Below are 23375 nucleotides of genomic sequence, written 5' to 3' on the forward strand. Positions count from 1 at the left end.
GCTTTAGAGACTAGAATGGAAGAAAACAAGGTGCTAAGATGAGATAGATCAGACCAACCATGAAAATAAACATATTTTTGTTGAAAGAGCCATGAAGGAGAGACTTTTATATCTAAGCACTAGAAGGAGAGACTTTTGAGGGACTAAGAAGCAAAGAAGGAAGTCCTCTTATATTGTGAGAGGAAAGTAATGTGGGTGCCTAAAGTTGCTCTATCTTTTGCAAAGCTTGACAATGGGAATCTCCCTAGTTTGAATTCCTTGTAGACTAAACTCAGAACCATTGTTCCTTCTTCGCCCTTGTGATATCATAAGCTGGGTAGAGGGTGGATTTCTACAATGAACTACCTACGGTTGGGTGGAAATTGCTTTGTCTTGCTCGATTCATTGTTCATATTTTTCTCACATAGATAAGTTCTTTATCTTTGTTTTAATTTATGGATAAGCATGTGAATTTAAAGTTTGTCTAGTTGTGAAAATTGTGATGCATGCATGCATTGAACCATATTGTAGTTTTTTTGAAATTATTGTGATTGTTAGTTTGATTCTTTGTAAACGAATTTCTGTAAGAGTCTAATGGTTGTCAGCCTACAAATCTGGAATAAGCATTCAGTGATTGGATTTGAAATCAATGCTGTCATTTTTTTAGAGCCTATATGCAACCTAATTTGAGTTAGCAATATCATTCTTCACTCGAGAAAGTTTGATGGATCAACAAAAGTTAATTTTGGTTTATAATATGAAGATGTTTTTTTTTCTCGGCAATACTAACTACTTTGTATTAATATGTGCAGGTAAACTTTTACATCCAAAAAGACTAGCTGCCCAGGGCCAACTGTGGCTCCATGGGTGGCTCTATCAAACTTATATTTTTGCCTCGCAGGGCACTAGTTCCAGATAGAGCAAAATGCATGACGCTGAGATTTTCCAGTGTAGCACCAAAACGGCCCACGCAGGGGCACTCCCAAAAAGACGCATAACCCAGACAAACTGTAGAGACTGATAACATTACCGTGAACCGACAAGAAACAGGCAAAGACATAAAGCTTAGACCAGACATTAGACTCCGGACCCAGTACGACTGTGGTAGCCGCGAGCAAGACTTAGAAACATAAAGGAAACAGACCAAGATGCAGAACGAAAACTTGAAATTAACCAGAACCCTGACCCCGACCTGAGAGAAGGAAGCAAAAGCGAAGGAGTGCCGCTGGGAGCTACTCCTCTGGTTCTTCTTCCACGATTCTGCTCCATCCTTGTCCCTCTGGAACACCTTCCCACATAGCCATGGGATTCTGCGCGGGGGCTGGCAGCTCGGGTTCTTGAAATTGGGAGGGGGGTTGAGGGAGGCTCCCTTCCTGAATTGCCCGCTGCATTTGAAGGCTCCCCCATTGGGAGCTTCCCCCTATCGCTCTCTGAACTATCCTCAGCAGGGACCAGTGACGAACCTTCTTCATTCTCCTCATGGATTTTGGTAAAAAGCACAGAGATGTGGGCATTAATACCTGCATTGTCTCTGGAGCTACCCAGCGTAAAGGTGACTGAGCCAAATGCTGGGAGCATGGGCTCTCCCTCAATAGAGCTACCCACTTCCAGAAATTGACCAGCTGGGATTGGGGTGACTCCCGCTCTTCGATAACAGTAGCAACAGCAGCAATGATGATGAACGTCAGCTGCAGGGGACGAGAAGATTCTCCACGTCCTGGGCCTCTTCTGCAAGGCATCCTCTCACGCGTCCGCACCATGGTATCCTCCAATTCCTTATTCTGATCCAGAGCAGAGGAGGGCCGACAGTAGTTATGGTCCCTTCCCGAAGCTTGCTGCCCCCAAATTGGGTATGAACCGAGTTTAACTGAGCGAAGACAGAGCCCAGAAAACACAAGTATGGCGCGGACCTCACCCAAGCTCTCAATAACCAGATCGTGGCATCGACACTCAGAATTCTGAGAATTCTTCCTGTCGCACTGAGCTCCCTTCCCCAACCATTCATCATATTTAAGCTCATGAACATTCCTTCTGAAATGACCCGCATTGAATGCTCCTTGTAGGATTGCCATCACCTCCCGCAGCTCCATTAAGGTTGCCCTTATGCCTCTCGCGTCTTGAAGGTTCGGCGGCTTGAGGCATTAAAGGCTCTTGCTCTTCACGTGGCAGCCCATGCCAGGCATGTGGCCCTCCATTGACAGGCTCGATGACACCCGCATCCGGGGTATAATATGAAGATGTTATTAGCACCTATGCAGTCCAATTCATGATGCATGTACAAAGAACCTTGGTGTGTTGCTAAGAGTTGATGTGGACGTGATTCACTGCTTCTAGTTGCGCTGAGAGGTGTTCTACAACCCGGTATGGGGTAGTTGTGTAGGCGTTAGATGTGAGATGTGTACGAGTTAAATATGTGAATATTTTTTAAATGCCGGGCTCATAACTATACAATTACATATGTTAAATTATGTTATGTAACATTTTTACTTCCTCAAATTACATATAAAATAATTAATTAATAAATAAATAAATAAATAATTAGTAATTAAATTAAAATTGAGATAAAATAGTAAATTGACCTGAGGTTTTTGTAACCCATGGTTTTGCTCATGGTATTCTTCTCTAATAGTCAAATTACATAAAAATAAAAATAAAAATTGAAAAAATTGAAAAAAAATATTAAATATTTTTAATAAAATTGAGATAAAATAGTAAATTTATGGATGGAGATTTTTGGGCTCCAGGTTTCACAACCCATGATTTTACACATGGTATTCTTCTCTAAAGTTCAAATTAAATTAAAAAAAAAAAAAAAAAAATAAAATAAAAAAATATTAAAAATAAAATAATAGTTAATAATTAAAATAAAATTGAGATAAAATAGTAAATTTACGGATGGAGGTTTTTGGGCTCTAGGTTTTTTCAACCCATGGTTTTCCCGTGGTATTCTTCTCAAATGTATTTGAAGAACTAGAATCCTCTTTCCTTCAAAGGATTGATGAGAATTATGCAAATACTGATACTTTCCCTCAGTATGAAATATTTGAGAATTTTGTCGATTGGAGAATCCAAGAAGGAAAATGCAGAAAAATCCAAGTTACCAGAGTATCCCAGTGCATACAAAGATCCTTACAGTATTTGAAGACATTTGCTTATCAGTGGGATTTTCATAGCTTAAGAATTAGAGACAGCATAGAACCAAATCCTTTTTCTCAAGTATTCAGTCATGAAAGGATTGGTGATACTGAAACTGGTAACAATCAAGAGTTAATCAAACAGCATGCTGAATGGTTCCACGAGTTTGGCAATTTGAGATTGGTAGAAAAAATTCAAATACTTAATAAAATGGATGGTCTACAAGGACAGCCAAAAGCTTTAAAATTTGCAATTAATCAAAAGGCATTAATCACCATCTCAGTTTTATCTCCAAATTGGAACAATAATGTCATCCACATTATTAGTTTGATGATATCAAAAAGGATATGCACGTCAATGATTTTTGAGTTAGGATGGCAGCATAGAGACTGTTTGAGTGAAAACTGCAGGTTATGGATTCAACACGCTATCGAAAGCTCCACCAATATGTTTCAAATATTCAAATGGGAATCATTAGATGGTATAGAATTGGCAGTACAAAGATCACCGGCAACACGCAATGCTTTTAAAGATTCTTTTCTGGATATTGAAATAAGTGCTCTTCCTTTTTTGAACAAGTGGGGAAAACAAGAAGTGATGTATACACCACAACAGACAGGACTACACAGAATCAAAACAAATATCATAAAGGGAGAATCGTCATCTGCAGCATCTCGCCGTATAATGTCACCTAAAGAAAAAGGAGAAATGACAGATGCACAAGATCCAAATGAAGGAATCGAAGAACAGTATGACCGACTTATGAATAGATACCATCGACAGCTCATCGATGAGTACGAACCATCCGCCGGATCGTCAGAAGAAGATTTATGGGAATCTAGGAGTCCGATGGGACCCTGGTAAAGAATCTCTTGTCAGCAATGTGACACTGTTGGTTACATGTTGTGACAAAATTCTTTTGTACAAAGAAAGATTGAGTAGACACCGTCGGTGGAAAAAGATACCGACAGGACCCTCAATTATTTCTACTTTAAGTCATGTCTTAGCTAAGTTTAGATTCGTTTTAGGTCTATTTAAGAAGGAGTCTTCATGAGTTCAGATCATCGTTCGATTGAGAGCATGTGTGTTGTAATGAACTCTGAGACGCTTCTGTTGTAATAAGCTTTGTATTCTGTTCTTGCTTTTTATTAATATCGAAGCCTACTGGGCCGTCTGTCTGAGGACAGTTCTGCACGTCTGAGGATAGTTTCTGTTTTCCGAAAGAGGTTGAACTGTAAGGCGTTGGAGTGAAGACCCGTGGAGAGAGGTCGTGTAAGACTCGTGCGTGTTCCCTGAGGAGAAGAACTAGAGAGTCAGACTCTTATTTCCAGAAAGCTGCGAGATTTTAAGAAGTAAGTTCTGCATACTAATAGCTTCATCTTGTTTATATTCTGTTGAATTGCTCTGTTTGAACGGTCACCCCCATTTGGTATCAGAGCCTTGAAAACGACCCTGTATAATTCTATAGACAGAACCTGAGACGAGCCAGGCAGCCTTTGAAAAGCATCTCTGTTATACATTGTGCTGAGTAGATAAAAGCTCTATCAGTCAATTTCTGGAATAGAATTATACCACTCTATGATGGCCAAATTTTTAAGATCTTTCTCTACCATTGATAAAAGGTCAATATCTGAAGTAGAAAATAGATCTGTTGAGTCAGAGATAAATGAACATGAACAAGTTGAAGATCCAGAAAGCTGGAACCCTCCTGCCTTAGATACTAAAGAAGTCTATCCGGTTCCAATGATGTTTAAGCTTTCAAAGAAATATTATTTCAAAGAAGTTGAAGTTAAGATCAGAATTAAAGGTCCACATGTACAGATAATAGGATTAAATATATTCTCAGAAGATGAAATAAAAAAGTTTAGAAAATATGCTAAAGAAGGAAGATTTCATTATTTACATTTTGGAGCTATAAGAATTGGTTTGGCTCCCTTATTTAGACATGGATTAAATACTCCCTGCATAGCAGAATTGTTTGATTCAAGGCACAATGAATATGATCATGCAAGAATAGGAACAATACTGGGAAATTTGATGTCTGGTTGTCAGTATGGAACAATTTATCCTGATTATGCTATTAGTCTGACAGATATTCATCTTAAAGAATGTTGGAAAGCCTTGATAGGAGTGCAAGGACTGTCTATGGCAGATGAGAGTGAATTCTTGTCTGTAATTGTTCAAACTTCCTTTCAGTTAACAAATACAGTACATCCCAAACTAAAACAACCGGTGTTAAAAGACTGTGTGACAGTCGGGATAGGAAATGCACAGATTGAAGGTGTGCATTATGATAAAGAAACATTACCCGATCACTGGTATATCCAATATAAGTCTTTGGCGTCAGATAATGCTAGCAGCAAAATTAAAAGATTGGCTCTTGAAGATGGAGGGGTAAAAATTATTCCTAATCAGTCTATTTACCCAAGAATTCCCAAGCCAATAGTTTTGCCAGAGAAACATGTATTACCAGTAGAAAGTCCAGTCCAAAGTGGAAGAAAGTCCTTTTACAGACAGTTATCCCTACCAGAAGAACAGCCGTCTACTTCCACAAGTACACCCCGGTCTGAAAAACAATTGTATATACCTGAAGAAAAACCATTTTTAGCTGTAAATAAAATGTTTAGAACTCATGTACATACTTTTCCACCTATGGAAGAATATAGGTATGCTAATAAAAGATTTGTTAGAGGAGGAAAATGGCCACCAAAAACAAAATTCTGTGTCTCTTCATCATTGTCCAAACAGCCCGCTACAAGAGCAGACTGTGCACCTTTGCTAGAACATGACTCTCAAGAGCCCAATGATTTGGAGCAGGTATATTAGCCTCTTTAAAGGTATTCTTCGCTAATGTGAGACATTCATTGTAATAAAAGTTTTCAGCTAGATCAAAATAAATCTAATTTCCATGACAAATATCATAACCCTGAGCAATTTTCATAGCCAATTTGGCAAAGGAAACCACTCAATAGAGGCACACTACACGAAGACTTTATAGCTCTGTGGATGCATGTCTTCCAAGTAAAACTTGGGAAAAACAACTTTTTTCACTTTGTTACATTGCCTTCAAAGATTAGACTGTTCTAGGTTGTTTTGTATGTTATTCATTTTATTTTATATCTTTGAAATTTTACTCTTTAGTGTCAAGAGAAAAGTGAGCACGAAAAAAATAAAATATGGCATATGCAGTCCTACATTTTGTTTATATTTTTTTGTCCGCATTAAAATTTATTGAAGTTGCTTAGTTTAGACTCTAGAGTGTGTCAACCATTAGTTTTAACCTCCGCATGAAAATTCACTGGGATATGTCTCTCAGAGATTCATAACAACTTAGTTTGGATATAATGGTTATTGAGTATTATTTAGGAGATTGAATGATAGCATCAAAAATAAAATTAAATGAAAGATACTTAATATCCTACTGCAAAGACAGGTATATATTCTTATTGGGTTTTATGGTATAGTAGAGGAGCTTACGAGGTTTTACGGTCTAACAATAGAGCTTCAAGTAGACTGTCTTAACTACCGAGCTTATATATATATATATATATATATATATATATCAAACAAGCCTAGATCCATCTTAACTCTGGATCTATTAAGTGCCAAGAGGGGTCAAATCTCATGAAGTGCAAACATTTCTTTCAGTTTTGCAATCAAAACAGAGGTTTGCACAATGAGAGATTTGATCCCTCTCGGCGCTTAATAGATCTGGGGTTAAGATGGACCTAGGCTGGTTAATAACTAAGTTACCAGGATATGGATGTACCATCTGACAGTTATTTATCTAATATGGTTATGGCAAATTTCAGGAAATCATGATACTATAGAACTGAGATATTGCAAATCCAAAAATAACAAAAGATACAAGTATGCAAGAAAAACCTTAAATCATAAAAGATTGAAAACAACATTCATCATTTCATAAGTTAACAGTCCATAGCCTAGTATTTTCATTACCATTACAATGCCCTACATACCAAATGACTGTACATCACTCTTCAAAATTGGAGAAATGTTTAAATGATAACTACAATGTGGAAGAGGAGTTATAATCATATATGTCCTATCTCTAAGATAGTTTTGCTTGTATGGTATTGAGATTGAAGGATACCTATAAATGGCTTTGTAACTGCCTGACTTGAAATGCATTTTTTAAATATATGATGGCTAGGTATACTGCTATCAAATCTGGACATATATCCCCAGTGATAGAATACATGGATTTAGAAATTATCTAATCTTATTTGTAAGGGCTTGCTTGTTTTTATGTCATTCTTGCATGCTAACACAGTAGGTGTTGAATTTATCGAAATCAAATTTGATCGCATTACAAGTTTTATTCTGCCTCAATGCTTGCATGTATTGTCATTTGTTCTATTCAAGAGTGATCTGTGCATATCTTGAATTCGTTTTTCTTGCTTCCATTGAGCATTAGTCTACATGATATTTTACTGTTTACTGTTCAAAACTGTTGTCAGTTTGTTTCCCCTTTCCCTTTGGATTAATTCATCACTGAATGCTTGTAGAATGATCTGTAACGTTGTAAACATGTTACAGAATTTTTTGGCATTATGTGCCAGTGGCTATTATGATGGTACAATATTTCATCGGAACATTAAAGGTTTTATGATTCAAGGTGGAGATCCAACGGGTACAGGAAGAGGAGGGACCAGCATATGGGGGAGAAAATTCAATGATGAGATAAGGGATTCCTTGAAGGTATCTCGTGTCATTTGTATGAAGATCTACTACCCTGCATCGTAAAATTTTTGTAATATGTACCATGCATCTACTGTAATTCTGTTATGTTTTGGAAGAATAATTGATAAATGTTGTGAATTGTGCAGCACAATGCAAGAGGGATACTTTCTATGGCCAACAGTGGACCTAATACAAATGGCAGTCAATTTTTCATTACGTATGGTAAACAACCACATCTGAATGGTCTGTATACTATATTTGGAAGGGTTATCCATGGATTTGAAGTTTTAGACCTGATGGAAAAGGTGATCTATCTTCTAGCTCAATGACTGCCTTGTAAAATGAACTTTTTTGAGAGCACATGCATTTCTTTTCAAAATATAGCAGGAATATATCAAAATAGATGAATGACTAGGGCATTCTTTTTATGATTTTATCCAGCTTGTATACTAAATCAAGAACTGTGATTATCAATATTTTTGCAGACTCCAATAGGACCAGGGGATCGTCCACTTGCAGAAATTAGAATGAACCGTGTAACTATACATGCAAATCCACTTGCCGGATAAAGTCATGTTTGTCTGTATGTAATCAGAAGTGTTAATTGTTATGCTTGAGTCAATGCTGACATCTGTCAAACTGTGTAGGAGACTAGAAGTCCATGTCACAAGCAGGGGGGGAACTTGTATGGTCTCTGTCTGTTTAATATGTTAATCAAAGTTCAAACGAAAGAATAGAATAGTAAACATGAATTTGTAGGTTGTCAATTGTGATGCAAGATGCTTCTGGTTGTACTAATGTGGCAAAGGGCTTTCTCAAACATGTTGCAGACAGCATGTGAACCTGAAGCAATTATTTCATTCCAAAATTAGACGAGAGTTTTCTGAAAACAGTTTGACCCAGCTTTTCACTATAAGGATCCGAGAGTCACATGAAGCAAGATACTTAAGTTACATTTGTTTTAAGAGCTATGGATCTGTGCTCCAGCTAGATGTAGTAAAGCTTGTATTCTGACTTTTTCAAAATGTCAGACCACCACTAGAAAATTCACTATAAAAATAAAAAGTGAATAGCAAATTCCTCAGCGGTCTGTTTGACCAACTTTTGATGACATGTTGGAGATCAATAAAATTAAAATTATCTATCACCAAAATGATTGCGGATCTTTCCCTCTTGTTTATAGAAAAGACACTGTTCTGCATGGATGAGAAGTCATATCTATTTCAGCAATGTAATTCCTTTCATTTGTGGCAATGGCAAGGCTTTGGATCTTAGAGTCGCAAGTTGATCAACCAGATATTTTACATCATTTGGTGATGGGTATCATTTTAACTTGTCATCAAAATTTTCTTTTAGATCTTTAGTTAATGCTAACATAAAATTAAAAATGGGGACAAGTCTAGATTTTGTTTTGTAATCAATGATACTAGTTAAAAACAAATAGTAACATGTAACAAAGCAGTTCCACTAAAACAATGCCTCTTGTGTTGTGCTTTCTTAGAGACTTTAAACATTCTTAGACTATGAAAACGCCCCCCCTCAAACTTAGAGTATAAAAATACTCTCAAATGTAGTTCATCATGTCAAATATGGTCATTTTTAGAGGGTATGTGTAATAAACCATTTTGATTATTTTCTTTTTCAAAGAAAAAATAATAATTTATTTATAAAATAAAATTACATTGTTATATGCCACAAGGCATTCAAAAGAACTGCTTTGTACGCAGATGGAGCAACAACTTTGCATACATGCCTTGCATATCAGTGAGTTGTATTAAAAAAAGATAGTTAATCCTTGACCTAAAAGGACATAAATTACATATTTCAAAAGCAGAATTAGAAAACTGTCCACTATCACATATCCATTAGCTGTATCATAAAAAATATAAGGCTGTTCCATGACTTATACAGACAAATTAAAATATTTCAAAAAGTACTCTGAAATTTGCCCACTGTGAAATCATCTGTATGGCCATCCTATAAGGTGGAAATGATCCAAGTAACATGCTCCAATCCCAATGCCTCTTGTGAAAGACCATCAGCAACCCCTGTTTCTATCCCTGAAAATATGAGACAAAGAAATGCATGAGAAAACTGTCCTTTGTTGTTGAATATCATCAAATGGTGGCTGTAAAGTGAAAATTTTGAGTTATGCTTCCTTTCGTAACCATTTGATAACCAGAATTGAATCCCCATAAATTGTAAATGTGAAACCCCATATTCTTGAGCTAGTTGGAGGGTTAATTTGAGTGCCATCAGTTCACAATGATTATTTGTTTAGCCCTATCTTAGCTTTGAAAGCTATACTGTGATTTGATGAGAGATGCATGATTACTCTTAAATTTTTTCTCAGGGGATTCCCTTGAGAGGCACCATCAAAGTATGCTCCAAGAATGTTCTTATTGATGATTTCTTATTTTATACTTTGCCTCTTTTGTTTTCCTCAACATGTGGATGACCATTTTGGATTGTACATTTGAGAGGTAGTGTCCTTTCCTTCAAATAGCTTCAGGTTTCTAGTGAGCCATATTCCCCAAGCTATATTAAATTGAAGAACTTTGGTCTTTCTTGTTTTATTATTTTTTGCATACCAAGCCCTGGATGCTTCTTAGTATTTCCTCCTTCCCATGCATTACTTAACCTTGTTATGCTTCCAACATTTTTCCGAACCTCTTTAGAAAACAAACAAGTTAGAAGTGAGCATAAGCTACACCACCCTGGGTCAAAGAATATTTTTCTTGTGTCGTGCTTGTTACCTCCCAAAAGGTAACTATTTGAAGAGGGACCCCTAAGGGTGTATGCTGCTGAATTTGCTGGAGCTCCTCTACTCACATTTGATCTTCAGTCTTCGAAACAGTCGACTTATTTTCTCCTCCCAGCACTCATGTTGGCTCAACCATGATGTATCAAAAGTCTTCCTCAACTTAGATGGCAGATGCAATGTTGTTCTCATGACTATTTGATGTACACATACGTAATCGGATGATGTTATGGCCTTTAGTGAGTAAGGATAGTGGTGCTTATTGAAGTAGGACTTTAACACCATTTCATAATCCTCTATGTTTATTTATTTGTCTTGTCATACTATGTAAGAGATGATCCACTCATAAAAATGTTTTATTTTCTGTGGTTTGTGTTATATTAAGTGGTTTGTTGAGGTATTGCTCCATATCCCTTCATAGATAACACCTTCCACTTATGCCTTCACCTACATTCCATTCATGAAAAAAGTAATTTCCTCCCCTTCATGCTTGGCTTCTCAAGGGTTAATATTTGGCTTCTCAAGGGTCATTATTAAAGTGGCCTATGTAAGCATGAAATTATTGAAAGCTTAATTGAATATAAAGAAGCTCATGGTTGTCTATAAAATATCTAAAAGGGCTAAATATGTGGAGAAAAATTAAATAAAAAATGAAGTTAGAACTAATGCCATCTCATTATGCGACTCTTCCCTAGTCCCTGGCTTATCTAAAGAATATCTAAATGAAAGGGTTGTGCTTTTCCCTGGTCCCTGGCTTATCTAAAGAATATCTAAATGAAAGGGTTGTGCTTGATGAGTTGAGCACTTGATTAAAAGAAAATAAGGGGTAATTAAATGATGTTGAGGGTGGACATTTCAATGCTCGAAGCTCCCTCTTAAAAGGTTGTTTAAAAAGGAATTCCTAGCCTAGAAAATGATATATATATATATATATATATATATATATATAATTGTAATATTTCTCATATTTTGAGCAAGTGGTTAATTGCACATGGTTTTGAGCCCACTTTTTGTAGTTCGTTGTAAAAAAATGAAAAACTCCATTCTATATAAGGAGAGTCTTTTTTATTTCAATTCGTTGAAGAATAATGAAGGGCTCCTCTAAGTCATTTTGAGCACAATCATGACTTGGATGCTAGTATCATTGAAGGGTTACAATAGGTTTTTTGGTAATCTTGTAGAGGACTGAGCTACAACTTAAGGCCAAAGAAGGGCATTTGGATCCAATAAGGACATCTAGGTTGAGATCTCCACATGGTTCTCTTTTGACCATTAGAGTTAAGTGGTTTTGAATTGAATTAAGATGTCCTTGACTCTTCCCTCTTATCATTCTCCTCTTTTGAGATCATCCTCTTGCACTTGGGTGTGACCTGAACAAGACCATAATCCAGCGAAATCCTAAGAACCCTACTCTTCCCTGAGTAGTGCTGGATAGGTAGTCCTCCTAGTAACCATCAACACTACCCTATCCTAAACCCTAGTATCACTAAAAGAAAAGCTTTTTTGACCCATAACCCTCAAGGCACTAGTCTTTCCCATCTACAACCAAATAATAAAATCCAAAAAACACTCTTTTAAACCTATTCCCTTTTTTATTTTCATTTTTTGTTATTTAGGGTTTAATTCCCATGATTAATATATCTAGGTCACTAGGTTTGAACTATACACTTATTGTTGTGATCGTTTGAATTTATGTATGTTCTTTAGATAATCCTGAAGCTTTGTGGTTTCAATTTCTTATGGTTAGTTTATTTATTGGTTTGCTACCTATTATCATATGTTCATGCATAAGCATGGCCCTAAAATTTGTATGATGTGTTGGAATTAATATTTATCATCTCCATCATAACATAGAAAAACCTTAATCTCTTTATTTCAAGTCTATTATGCATTTTTGGTTTTGTTTGGTTTATTGAGTATAATGTCATATTGTATTATCAATCACTCAATTTCAATCTTCTCTCCATCCATAATCATTTAGATACTCTCATTATATTACTACACTAGATTTGTACATCTCAAACATTTTACATTATAGTTAGTGCAATTAAACGCTCATCCTCCATTATATCGTACAAAGCTTTATCACTATAAGAGGGAAAATTCAAAACCATGCTCAACTCATAGTTATCCCTTGATCATCAACAATACATCTTACATGAGCGAATCCTAGTTGTATTCCACCCACTTTGAGGAGTGAGGCCTTCCTCAATTCACCATGTCAACAATTTAAAGAGCCTTGACCCATGTACAAACACAACCACTAAGCTTTCATTGGCCCATAATGTGGAGGTTTTTTTGAGACTTTAGTCTTTTGTTTGGTGCTTGCTCTCATGACCTAATGGAGTTATCATTCTTCTCGGAAGATTCACTAGGAAATCATGACTCCATCTTTCCTTTATTGTCTAGCTTTATAAATCATGATTGATGTTCGCGGATGGGGCTTAAAACCCTAATTCACATGCTCTATATGTCACATTGTATCCATATTATAGGGTTTCCCCCTTCCACACTTACATGTGTGTACATCTCTCTCATCGACTTTCCAATGATCAAATCTTGTGTGTCCTTTATGTTGACCCCCGATATTTCACTTCAATGTCTTGTGGCATCTCCTCAATAATTGAATGAGGAGTCTAAAGACAACCTTTGGCAAGTTGCTTATTAATGAGGTTGTTGACGTTCAACCATAGCAGGTTAACCCTAGAAGTTTACACCACTAACTTTGAAATGTCACATGAAACACAACAACCTAATCCATAGGGTGTATTGGTTTATCCTCTTTCAAAGCAAGATCATTCAAATGCTGTGCTAACTTTGGGGGTTGTATCACGTTCATTCATTATTCATTTCTATCATTGCTAGGGTTGGATCCCTTTGGTCTCATCACTTCTTGTTTCACACACCACGAGCCCATTGCACAACATATGGACACATCTGTTGTGAGCTTATTATGGATCATATCGAGTTTATGTGTGTGTTGGATCACTAAATCACTTCATTTGTGGAGCAAATAATCTTCACATTTATTGGGTTATGATGTTATAATTTTTATAATGCATACATAATTTTCAAACAAGATTTGACATTATAATTGCAATTCTTATATTTTATTCAATGACATGAGTATCTACCATGATGATAAGTGTTATCTCTTCACTTATGATCTGATTGTGCTAACTATTTTGGTGGCAACTATATTATCCTTCTGTGTTGTAGGTCAAGTATCTAAAATTCATCATCATTCAAATTGTTACAGCTCTTTCTCCCTCCTCCTTTACCGTTTCCTTGGAGGGGTTGGTGTACTTTCTACTTGTTGGTTGAACTAGGTCTTGTTTGCTTTTGTGTTTTTGAATCAACTGAGACCTAGTTTGGAAATTTTAGAGATTCCCCCCTTGGATCTAGGACACATTTTCCTATTTGCATATAGGTGAGAGGAACAGGCACCAATGTGACAATGGGTGGCTTCCCTAGTAGTTTCCCTTTGGCTCTTGCATGTAGGATTGGCTTTCCCTTCATCGAGAGTTGAGCAACAATAATACCTCCTAGGTGGGAGTCTCGTTATTTAAAACTAGCCACATGAGAATTTTATTTTTGGAGGGGCACCTTGACTTCCAGGAATATTACCAGATGTTATGGTCCCTCAACATTAACTTCCACCTCTCACCAAGCTTTCCTTAACAAGGACTCTATCACGTAGTTTTGGTACATATGTCCCAGAAAGGTTAAGAGACCATAACATTTGGTCATCTTCTTTCCATATTTTTCTATTGCTATCTTTCAAGGCATTTGTGTATGACTTGAAAACTTTGAAAACTTCAACAATTTGTTCTCCCAATCCAACCTCCTTCCAAGTGAACCATTTTTTTGCTAATTTGTAGACCTCTCCCAGTTCATAATTTGTCTTAATAAAAATAAACCCTTTGTTTCTCAACTCACGTGTCATCGGAGGAGGTAATATGTCAAGACCTTTATCGCCTTTCCATGGTTTAAGCCCAATTTGGAATTTATCCCCTCTACCTATTGATCAACAGATTAAGGTATCATGCACCTATTTCATATGGTTCCTAACCCAATCTCCTATTGTGGTTGGGTACACGTACTTAGTTCTGATTACTTGTACCCATAGGATTTTTCCTTGTACAAGTCTCCATGCAATTTTTGTAGTCAAGGCCTTGGAGAAGAGGAAGAGGTTGTGAGGCCCCATGCTTCATTTTCTCTTGGAACAACCAATTTCCTCTAAGATGATAGCACAAGTTCTTTCTTTTTTAATCTCCTAACTTGATAAATTTGTAGCACAATTTCCTAATTTTCTTTGATACACCTTGTCAAACCCAAGCCAATGAAATCGAGTATACTTGTATGACCTCTAATAAAGCTTTGATAAGTACCAATCTACCCCCTCTTGATAGCCACAAATTGCACTAATGATCTATCTTCTTTTCTACTTTGGCAATCAATAATCACTAGTCGCACTATTTGTATAGGTTTTCTTTTAGATGTGATCCCAATACTTTGATCCTTGATCTAAATCTAATCATCTAATAAGGAAATAAATGGGAAAAATATCCCTTCTCTTGCTTTAGTATGTCCTATTTGGATAGAGTGGATTTTTCAAGATTTGTTATCATACAAGTAGCTTTGCATAATAAGTTCAAAATATTTTTAAACTTCTTGGCTATCCTTTTAGTACCTTCACAATATGTTAAAATATCATCCAAAAGCAAAATATGTGTGATAGTGCATGTAGGTACCATGTGATATTAAATTGTCATGTCTTTAAAAATGCCATTTCAGATACTTTTTTTTAATAATCTAGTCATCATTTTAACTATTAATAGGAATAAGAGGTGAAAGGGGGCGTTATTGTTTGAGACCCTTACCTATTTTGAAGAGAGGGGATGTTTCCCTATTGATAATGGCAACAAAGGATACTGAGATAATGCAACTTATCACTCATGCCACAAATTATGAAAAAAATCGATGTGAATGGGAATCAATCTCATGTAAAGCCAACTTGCCCTCTCATAAGCTTTGGATAGGTCTACTTTGATTACTATTGATCTTTGATTTTCTGGTCTTGAAAGATTTCTTACGCTATCCCAACTTCTTTCATCAACTCTAGGTTGTCCTCATTGTTTACAAAATTGGGAAAAATAATGAAGAGCCTAATTACTTCAACGATTTTGGCAAGAATCCCCTTTGAAGAGATTGGAGAAATAGTTGACTCCATATTCCGTGTAATTGAAATTTATTGCCCACTTCTTGTTTCCTTTGTTAATCTTCTAGTCAAAGTTTATATTTTTTCTATCATTGGCATACCTATGAAATAACTTGGAGTTTTCATAACCTATTTGAATCTAAATGGCCCTGCTCTTGAGCCTCCATTCTTTCTCTTTCTTCAATAATATATTCCTCTTTTTCTTCTTCTTGTTTCTTTACTTGCAACATCTAAAGTAATCTATCTAAATCCTCCACTATTATAAAGGGTCTCTAGACCTTCTTGCACTTCTTTTAGAAGCCTATCATCCCTTTTTGGTCCTTAGCCTATTGGGTTGCTACCTTCTTTGCTTCTTTCATATTTTGTGGAGTTTGAATTGAGCCTAACTCTTTTAAATGTTCATCATCATGGCTGCTAGACATCATTGATCTTTTTAATAAACTCTTCCACCTTCAACCATTATTGATTCAACTTGAAGGGGATGGGTAGTTTTTCTTAACCAAGCGCCACTTCTAACATAACATCATTATGGTCTAAGTCACCTCTTGAGGCAACTCATTGTCCAATGTAACAAAGTTCGTATACTTAGAGGAATGCTCTGATACAAATGTAATGAACAAGGTTAGCAGAAATCTTTAAAATACTTCAAAGGCGTAAATGTTGATTGTAAGACATGTAATTGTATATTGTATAAAAGAGTGAATATAATTCATATAAAAATAATAAATATAAATATAAATATAATAATAATTAATTAACTAATAATTAGTTAGTTAGTAATGAAGAGGCATGTCTTTTTCTTCTTCTTGTTTCTTTACTTGCAACATCTAAAGTAATCTATCTAAATCCTCCACTATTATAAAGGGTCTCTAGACCTTCTTGCACTTCTTTTAGAAGCCTATCATCCCTTTTTGGTCCTTAGCCTATTGGGTTGCTACCTTCTTTTCTTCTTTCATATTTTGTGGAGTTTGAATTGAGCCTAACTCTTTTAAATGTTCATCATCATGGCTGCTAGACATCATTGATCTTTTTAATAAACTCTTCCACCTTCAACCATTATTGATTCAACTTGAAGGGGATGGGTAGTTTTTCTTAACCAAGCGCCACTTCTAACATAACATCATTATGGTCTAAGTCACCTCTTGAGGCAACTCATTGTCCAATGTAACAAAGTTCGTATACTTAGAGGAATGCTCTGATACAAATGTAATGAACAAGGTTAGCAGAAATCTTTAAAATACTTCAAAGGCGTAAATGTTGATTGTAAGACATGTAATTGTATATTGTATATTGTATAAAAGAGTGAATATAATTCATATAAAAATAATAAATATAAATATAAATATAATAATAATTAATTAACTAATAATTAGTTAGTTAGTAATGAAGAGGCATGTCTTAGAGACATGACCATTCATGAAAGGGCACCTGCCTAGGGTATATAAGCAGACCCCCATTCTCATTTGTAATAATCTCATATCACATCAACTCTTTTATACAATATACAATATAGAATTACGTGTCTTACAATGGACATTTACAACTTTGAAGTATTTTAAAGATTTTCGTTTTGTATACAAACCTTGTTCGTTACATTGGTATCAGAGCCACGTTGGCAGATCCCAACCTTTGGTCATCAATTTGTCATCACAACTAAAGCATTTCGCTACACGAGTTGGAGCTTCTCCATTTTTGGTCAGGCCCTTGACCACTTGAAAAAAAAGAGTTAAAAAAAGAGGAATTGGAAAAAGGATTATAAAAGAAAAGAGTTATATAATAATAATAATAATAAGGCCTTTGGCCACTGACATTTCAATGATTCTAGTAAAAAAAAATAGTCCGATGTAAATTTTGAAGGAGAACACTCATATATATATATGAAGGTTTTACATTATTGATAAAAAGTGTATGACAAAGTCAAAAGAGAAGCTTTCAAAATATCTTTAAAACTATATGCAAGAGAAGGAAGAGTAGATAAAATTATCTTGATTCTTCATTAAGTGGTGTTAGCAACCCATGGTAATTGCCCATGGTGTTTTCAAGGTAAAATAAGAACAAAATGAAGATACAATCTATTTACGTGAATGGTAAGTTTTACTTCTTACGTGGAGAAAATTAATTGAGTCAGAGACACATAAGTGGACATATATTTTATATTATACCTCAAAGAGGTGAATAACCACGTTTCACTAGGGTTGTAACTTTTCAAAAAGGAAAAAAAAGTTTATAAAAAAATTAAAACAAAATATATATATATATATATATATATATATATATATATATATATTAGTAAGGAAGGTTATCAAGTGGAGCCTAATTCAAAAATAATGAAGGAAGTAGTCAAGGTGAGTCCCGCACAACAATCACTATTTTGGACTAAATGTCCATTTTGTTTGGACAAAATTGGATATACTTATATTGAAAAAAAATGCAATTTAAGATGTCTAAGGTGTGGAAGATTATTTAGTATCGAAGAGAATAATGATAATGAGTAGATACAAATAAAACAATTAAAGGAATAAATCACAAAACTTCAACAAAAGAACGAAGCATTAGAGAAGAAATATAAAAATCTCGAAGATCAATTTCATGAAAAATCAACAGAAAGTAATGAGGAGATTTTGTGCCTCAGAGACTATAATAAAAAATTACTTGAAAATGTCAAAAAGTCCAATATTAAGAAGCAAAAATTAAAGCAAGAGAACGAAAGTTCTAAGGAGAAATTCAATGAGAATCTATCGAAGAAGGAAGAAGAAAATTTGCATTTAAAAACTCTAAATCAAAAGTTATTAGAATAGATAAAAAATAAAGAAAAAGATACTAAGGATAGTCGACAATTCAGAAAATGACGAACTTTCACGTCTAAGGAATCACAATCAGACCCTACTTACACAAATTAAGAAGCTTAAAAGTGACAAGAAGTCACTAAATGATAAGTTAGAACAACTTCAAGAAGAAGTATTGATGTCTCTAGTGATTTCAGTCCAAGTTGAAGAAAAAAATAAATACCGATTCAATTAATATCACAACTCAAGAGGATGAGAAACCAAAGAAGTTAAAACATATTCAGAAGTTGCAGTTCAAATGATGGACATTCTAAATGATGATGTCAGTTCTACAATAACAACACCTGAAGGAAATCTGGGAACTTCCACTAACATGATAAGGGAAAGTCCAACCAAAAGAATTCCTTATCGACATCTGAATCACAAGAGCAAACTTTCCAATAAATCTACTTACCAGTATCACTCACAATGAAAACAACAAATTTATGTTCCAAAGAATACTGAAGTTTGTAGAATCTAGTTAGATGATAACAATTTAGTGCAAATTTCTAGTGACCAGAATATTTCACAAAGGATTAATCTAGGATGGTCAGATCCATTTTTGATTCGACAATTTTATTTATCGCTCCAAGGATCACATCATCTTGTAACAACGAAGATGACAGTTCTGCGATGCGTAGAAAAAAAGGATCCAAACTTTTATTAGTAAGCTCCAAGGACAAAGCTTTTTGAAGAGAGAGGCAATGTTATGAATATAATTCATATAAAAATAATCAATATAAATATAAATATAAAAATAATAATAATCAATTAACTAATAGTGAGTTAGTTGGTAATGAAGAGACATGTCTTAGAGACATGACCATTCATGAAAGGGCACCTGCCTAGGGTATTTAAGCAAACCCTCATTCTCATTTGTAATCATCTCATATCACATCAACTCTTTTATAAAATATACAATATACAGTTACATGTCTTACAATGAACATTTACGTCTTTGAAGTATTTTAAATATTTCCGTTGCATATACGAACCTTGTTCGTTACATTGGTATCAGAGCATTCATCTGAGTATACAAACTTTGTTTGTTACATTGGTATCAGAGCATTCCTCTGAGTATACGAACTTTGTTTGTTACATCCAACTTGAATAACTTCATTCATAAATTTGTCATATATTAAGAAGTAGTCATGGCTCTTAGTTATTCTATTTTTCCCTATTTATTTTGGTTGGAGTTAGTTTTTTTTATTTGATGTCCAAGAAATATGTTGTTGATTTTTTTATTATAAAATAACCTAAGATACAATCCATGTGAGTTGTATGTCCCCAAATTTCTAAAGCTGCTAAAGTAAAGTTTAGGTCCTCCACTATCATCACAAGGCCTTTAAATGCACTCCATTTTATTAAATTTGTCTCATTACTCCACTCTATCTATGTTAGGGCTATATACATTTATGAAAAAAAAATCTTTTCCCATATTTATCCATTGAGAATAAAGCTAACCTTAGACCTTTTTTTTTCCTCTCTGAGGAAATATCTGAGTAGATCCACTTGAAAGGATCACTTCTCACCAACTTATTAACAGATCTTAACCCTGAGGGCATTAAGAAAAATTGACCTCGTGACCTCCCTTTAGAGAAGTGATTTAATAACGAGAACTTGACCAATTGAGATAACCCTCAGGGGCTAAGATACCCCTGGACCTATAGGAAAGGCCTTGGAGTTGGAAAAGGCATACAAACAACACTACCATTCATTTATATTCCCATTAGATCTACCAATAGCATAAATGTAACTAAACTCCCACCCAATCATAAATTTTGAGGGTTCCTAAATTACTTTTTCCCCACCTATCATTGTTAAAGCGAGGATAAAAAAAGGTTTTTATGGTTCTATATGTAACTTTATGGCCAATTTCTTTAATGGATTGGCTAGCCATCGAAAATTGAGGGTCAAGATGATAATTTAATCTCATCACAAGGGGTTGATTATCTAATATCCCAATTAGACATAATTTTTTACCATATTTTACCTCTGATGATTCTTGTTTCCAGGCCAAGGACATATAAGAATTTCTCCCTCTCTAGTTTGGCTTCTCATTTTTCTCATCAAGGAAACCTAAATCCCTTGTTACTTTCCTTAGGAAGTCAAGGATAATTTTTTCCATGGGTCAAATATTACATTTTGAGAATTCTAGGCGATTAAAGTCCCAAGAGGTCCTCCTGGCCTTACATTCCAATTTAGGGTTTTCAAATGTCCCCACTTGGGTTTCTTCTTCCATTAAAGCCTTATCAGTCACATGTAGAGGGATTAGGGTAAAGGAAACAAGATTCTTAATGCTTGAAAAATTTGGTAGAAATTCATGTATAGACTCCAAGACTTTTGATTCTACCTCTAATCCACGCGTTCCAAACACTAAATTTTATGAAGATTAATTCCTTTATGAGAGGAATGTCATTGTCAGGACTTACCAATGAGAGGTTTTCCATCCTTTTTGTCACTAATAGAATCGACGCTTTGTTCCCTGTGGTGACCTAAGGCAGAAGGCTACTTTATTGGTACTAATATTTTGTCTAGGAGATGTTGTATATTCCTCTTTCCTTCAAATTTTTAGAGGAAATTTGGAAATTATACACTTAGTGCTTGTCACTTATATAAGCCCACACCTTCCTTTGGGTAGGGTAATTTCAGTCTACTACTAGATTCCCATAGTTATGACATCACCCACATCTAAAGGGTATACCTTCATAATCAAGGGTTAGTTCATAAAAATCTTCACTTCTTTTAATATCCAATTCCTATTCTAATCCTTTAATAATGTCTAAACCCACTAGGACTCTTTCCATCTCAAAATACCAAGTGTCTCGAAAAGATAAATCAACTTCATAAATGAACCAAGGGAGTTTACTATTTCTTGAAACACATCCTCTAACCATAATACAAATGGTAGACTTGAAATTCAAACCCACATTGGTAGTATGTCCACTTCGATTTCTCTAGGATCAAAATCCAAATTCCATTTCTTGATAAATAGTTTTTCTGTACCCCACTTCCACTTATTTTATAAAATTTTGGTTACCTTTATAGCTAAGTTGAAAACCAAAACTAACCAACCCTTAGCTAAGGTAATTGTGCAAGGCATGCAACACACAAGAGATTTAAATTTTAGCCTCGTCTAATCCTTTAAATGCCCATAAACAATATTTCTTCTAGGAAACCATCCTAATACTTCCTTATCTTCTAGCTCTGTGTCATCATTCAATCTAATTTTTGAGCCCAAATTTATGCTTAACATCTATAGGATTTTCTTAATGCATTTTCTCCTTTTTGATTTCCTTACTCTTTCCAACAAGGGTTTCCCTAGTTTCCTTTCTTCCACTATAGTAGAGCTACTCATTAGGTTAAGATCCAATTGTTTGCCAATGGATCCTACCTCTTGTCGAGTGGCTGAGTTGTAGAATTGAAGTTTGATATCCCCATAGTATGCAGGCAGATGGATAAATGTTCCATCACCATCGTAAGTGTTCTTAATGGATCCATCTCTATATGTACTAGAGAAATATTGTCTAAGATCTTCTGGATTAGCCCCTTTGTATGCCACTGGTGGGATGGGATATTAGGTGCACCATTAAATCCCATAGGATATTCACTATCTATTCCTTTATCCATCACATCTAATCACTGATCCCTTCAGTTCCTTTTGTGGCTATGCATCGAGACAATTTGATTATAATGGATAGCGTTTCCTACTCCAATAGGACCAACCCCACTGAATACCCCCTCCTTGAATCAACTAGAATGTTGGGCTAGCCAAATATAGGGGTTGCCTACATCAATTGATCCTTTTTTAGGTTGAAATAATAATCCACCTCTTCTTATCACCTCTAACCATGCCATGAAAAATCAGCCTCAAACCTTATTGCTTAGAACCAATACTTCATTGCCATCCTCCTACGAGAAACCTAAATTGCTCCTATAAAATATTCAACTTGGTACTCTAGAATTTATTGAGTACCTTTGAGAAATCCTAACCATTTGACAAATTTTCACATCACTTCACTAAATTTGAGGGAAAAAATAAACCATTGACATGGAAAAGTGACCCTAAGAGGAGTCTTCACATAAATACCTCTATAAAATTTAAGATTGGAAACTTAAGAAAGCCAAGACTATCATGAGGAAACCTGATGGAAAACTTGATCATATGGTTTTTTGAAAGAAAAAACACACAAAAAACTACCTACATGTAGATTCTCATCAGCATCCCTCTCAGAAGATTGGTGTCATCAAAACCTTAGCATGTAGAGCCTTCAAAATCTCTGGTACATACCATCAGGAAAAAGAAAAATAACATATAATTAAGGTCTTCAAAAAATTTAGATACATCAATAAGGATAATAATCAATGATTATCTAAAAATGATCTTATAAGGGACAAAAGTCCTCTCAACACCAACCCCAAAACTTGAGAAACACTGCCTATTTACCTTACCTTAAAAGTACCATTGATGAGATCACCAAAGTTATAAAAATAAAAGAGATAAAAACTTGTTTTAGACCTCATACTACCATTAGAAAAATGATGAAGTCAATAAAGTATGACATTTACCACATCCAACACAAAGGTGTTTACATAATATAATGCTCCTATGGAAAATGTTACATTGGAGAAACAAGGCACTCCCTAAGAGAAGGATTAAGGAACATGGTGCTGACATAAAACATGAGAGGATCAAGAAATGAACTATTTATAAACATTCTAAGTACACAAAGCATCAAAATCCTTGCTA

General features: G+C 35.1%; 1 protein-coding gene across 3 annotated transcripts in view; it reads left to right on the forward strand.

The window, feature by feature from the left end:
• The window catches only part of LOC149220058 (Cyclophilin-like peptidyl-prolyl cis-trans isomerase family protein), a 66918-nt gene extending 57947 nt beyond the window's left edge, over positions 1–8971 (forward strand). The window contains exons 3-5 of one of the 3 annotated variants that reach the window (XM_089384620.1): positions 7754–7836; positions 7965–8123; positions 8304–8971. In XM_089384620.1, the coding sequence (XP_089240746.1) occupies positions 7754–7836; positions 7965–8123; positions 8304–8387 (326 nt within the window). In that variant the 3' untranslated portion in view covers positions 8388–8971. Of the gene's footprint in view, positions 1–7643; positions 7837–7964; positions 8124–8303 lie in introns of all 3 variants that reach the window. The other 2 variants (XM_089384619.1, XM_089384618.1) reach the window with 2 other exon arrangements.
• The last annotated feature ends 14404 nt before the right edge of the window (positions 8972–23375 follow it).

This window comes from Pinus tabuliformis, chromosome Q (assembly GCF_031772625.1).
Source record: "Pinus tabuliformis cultivar Carrire ecotype Pingquan chromosome Q, CPIR1, whole genome shotgun sequence".
NCBI lineage: Eukaryota > Viridiplantae > Streptophyta > Pinopsida > Pinales > Pinaceae > Pinus > Pinus tabuliformis.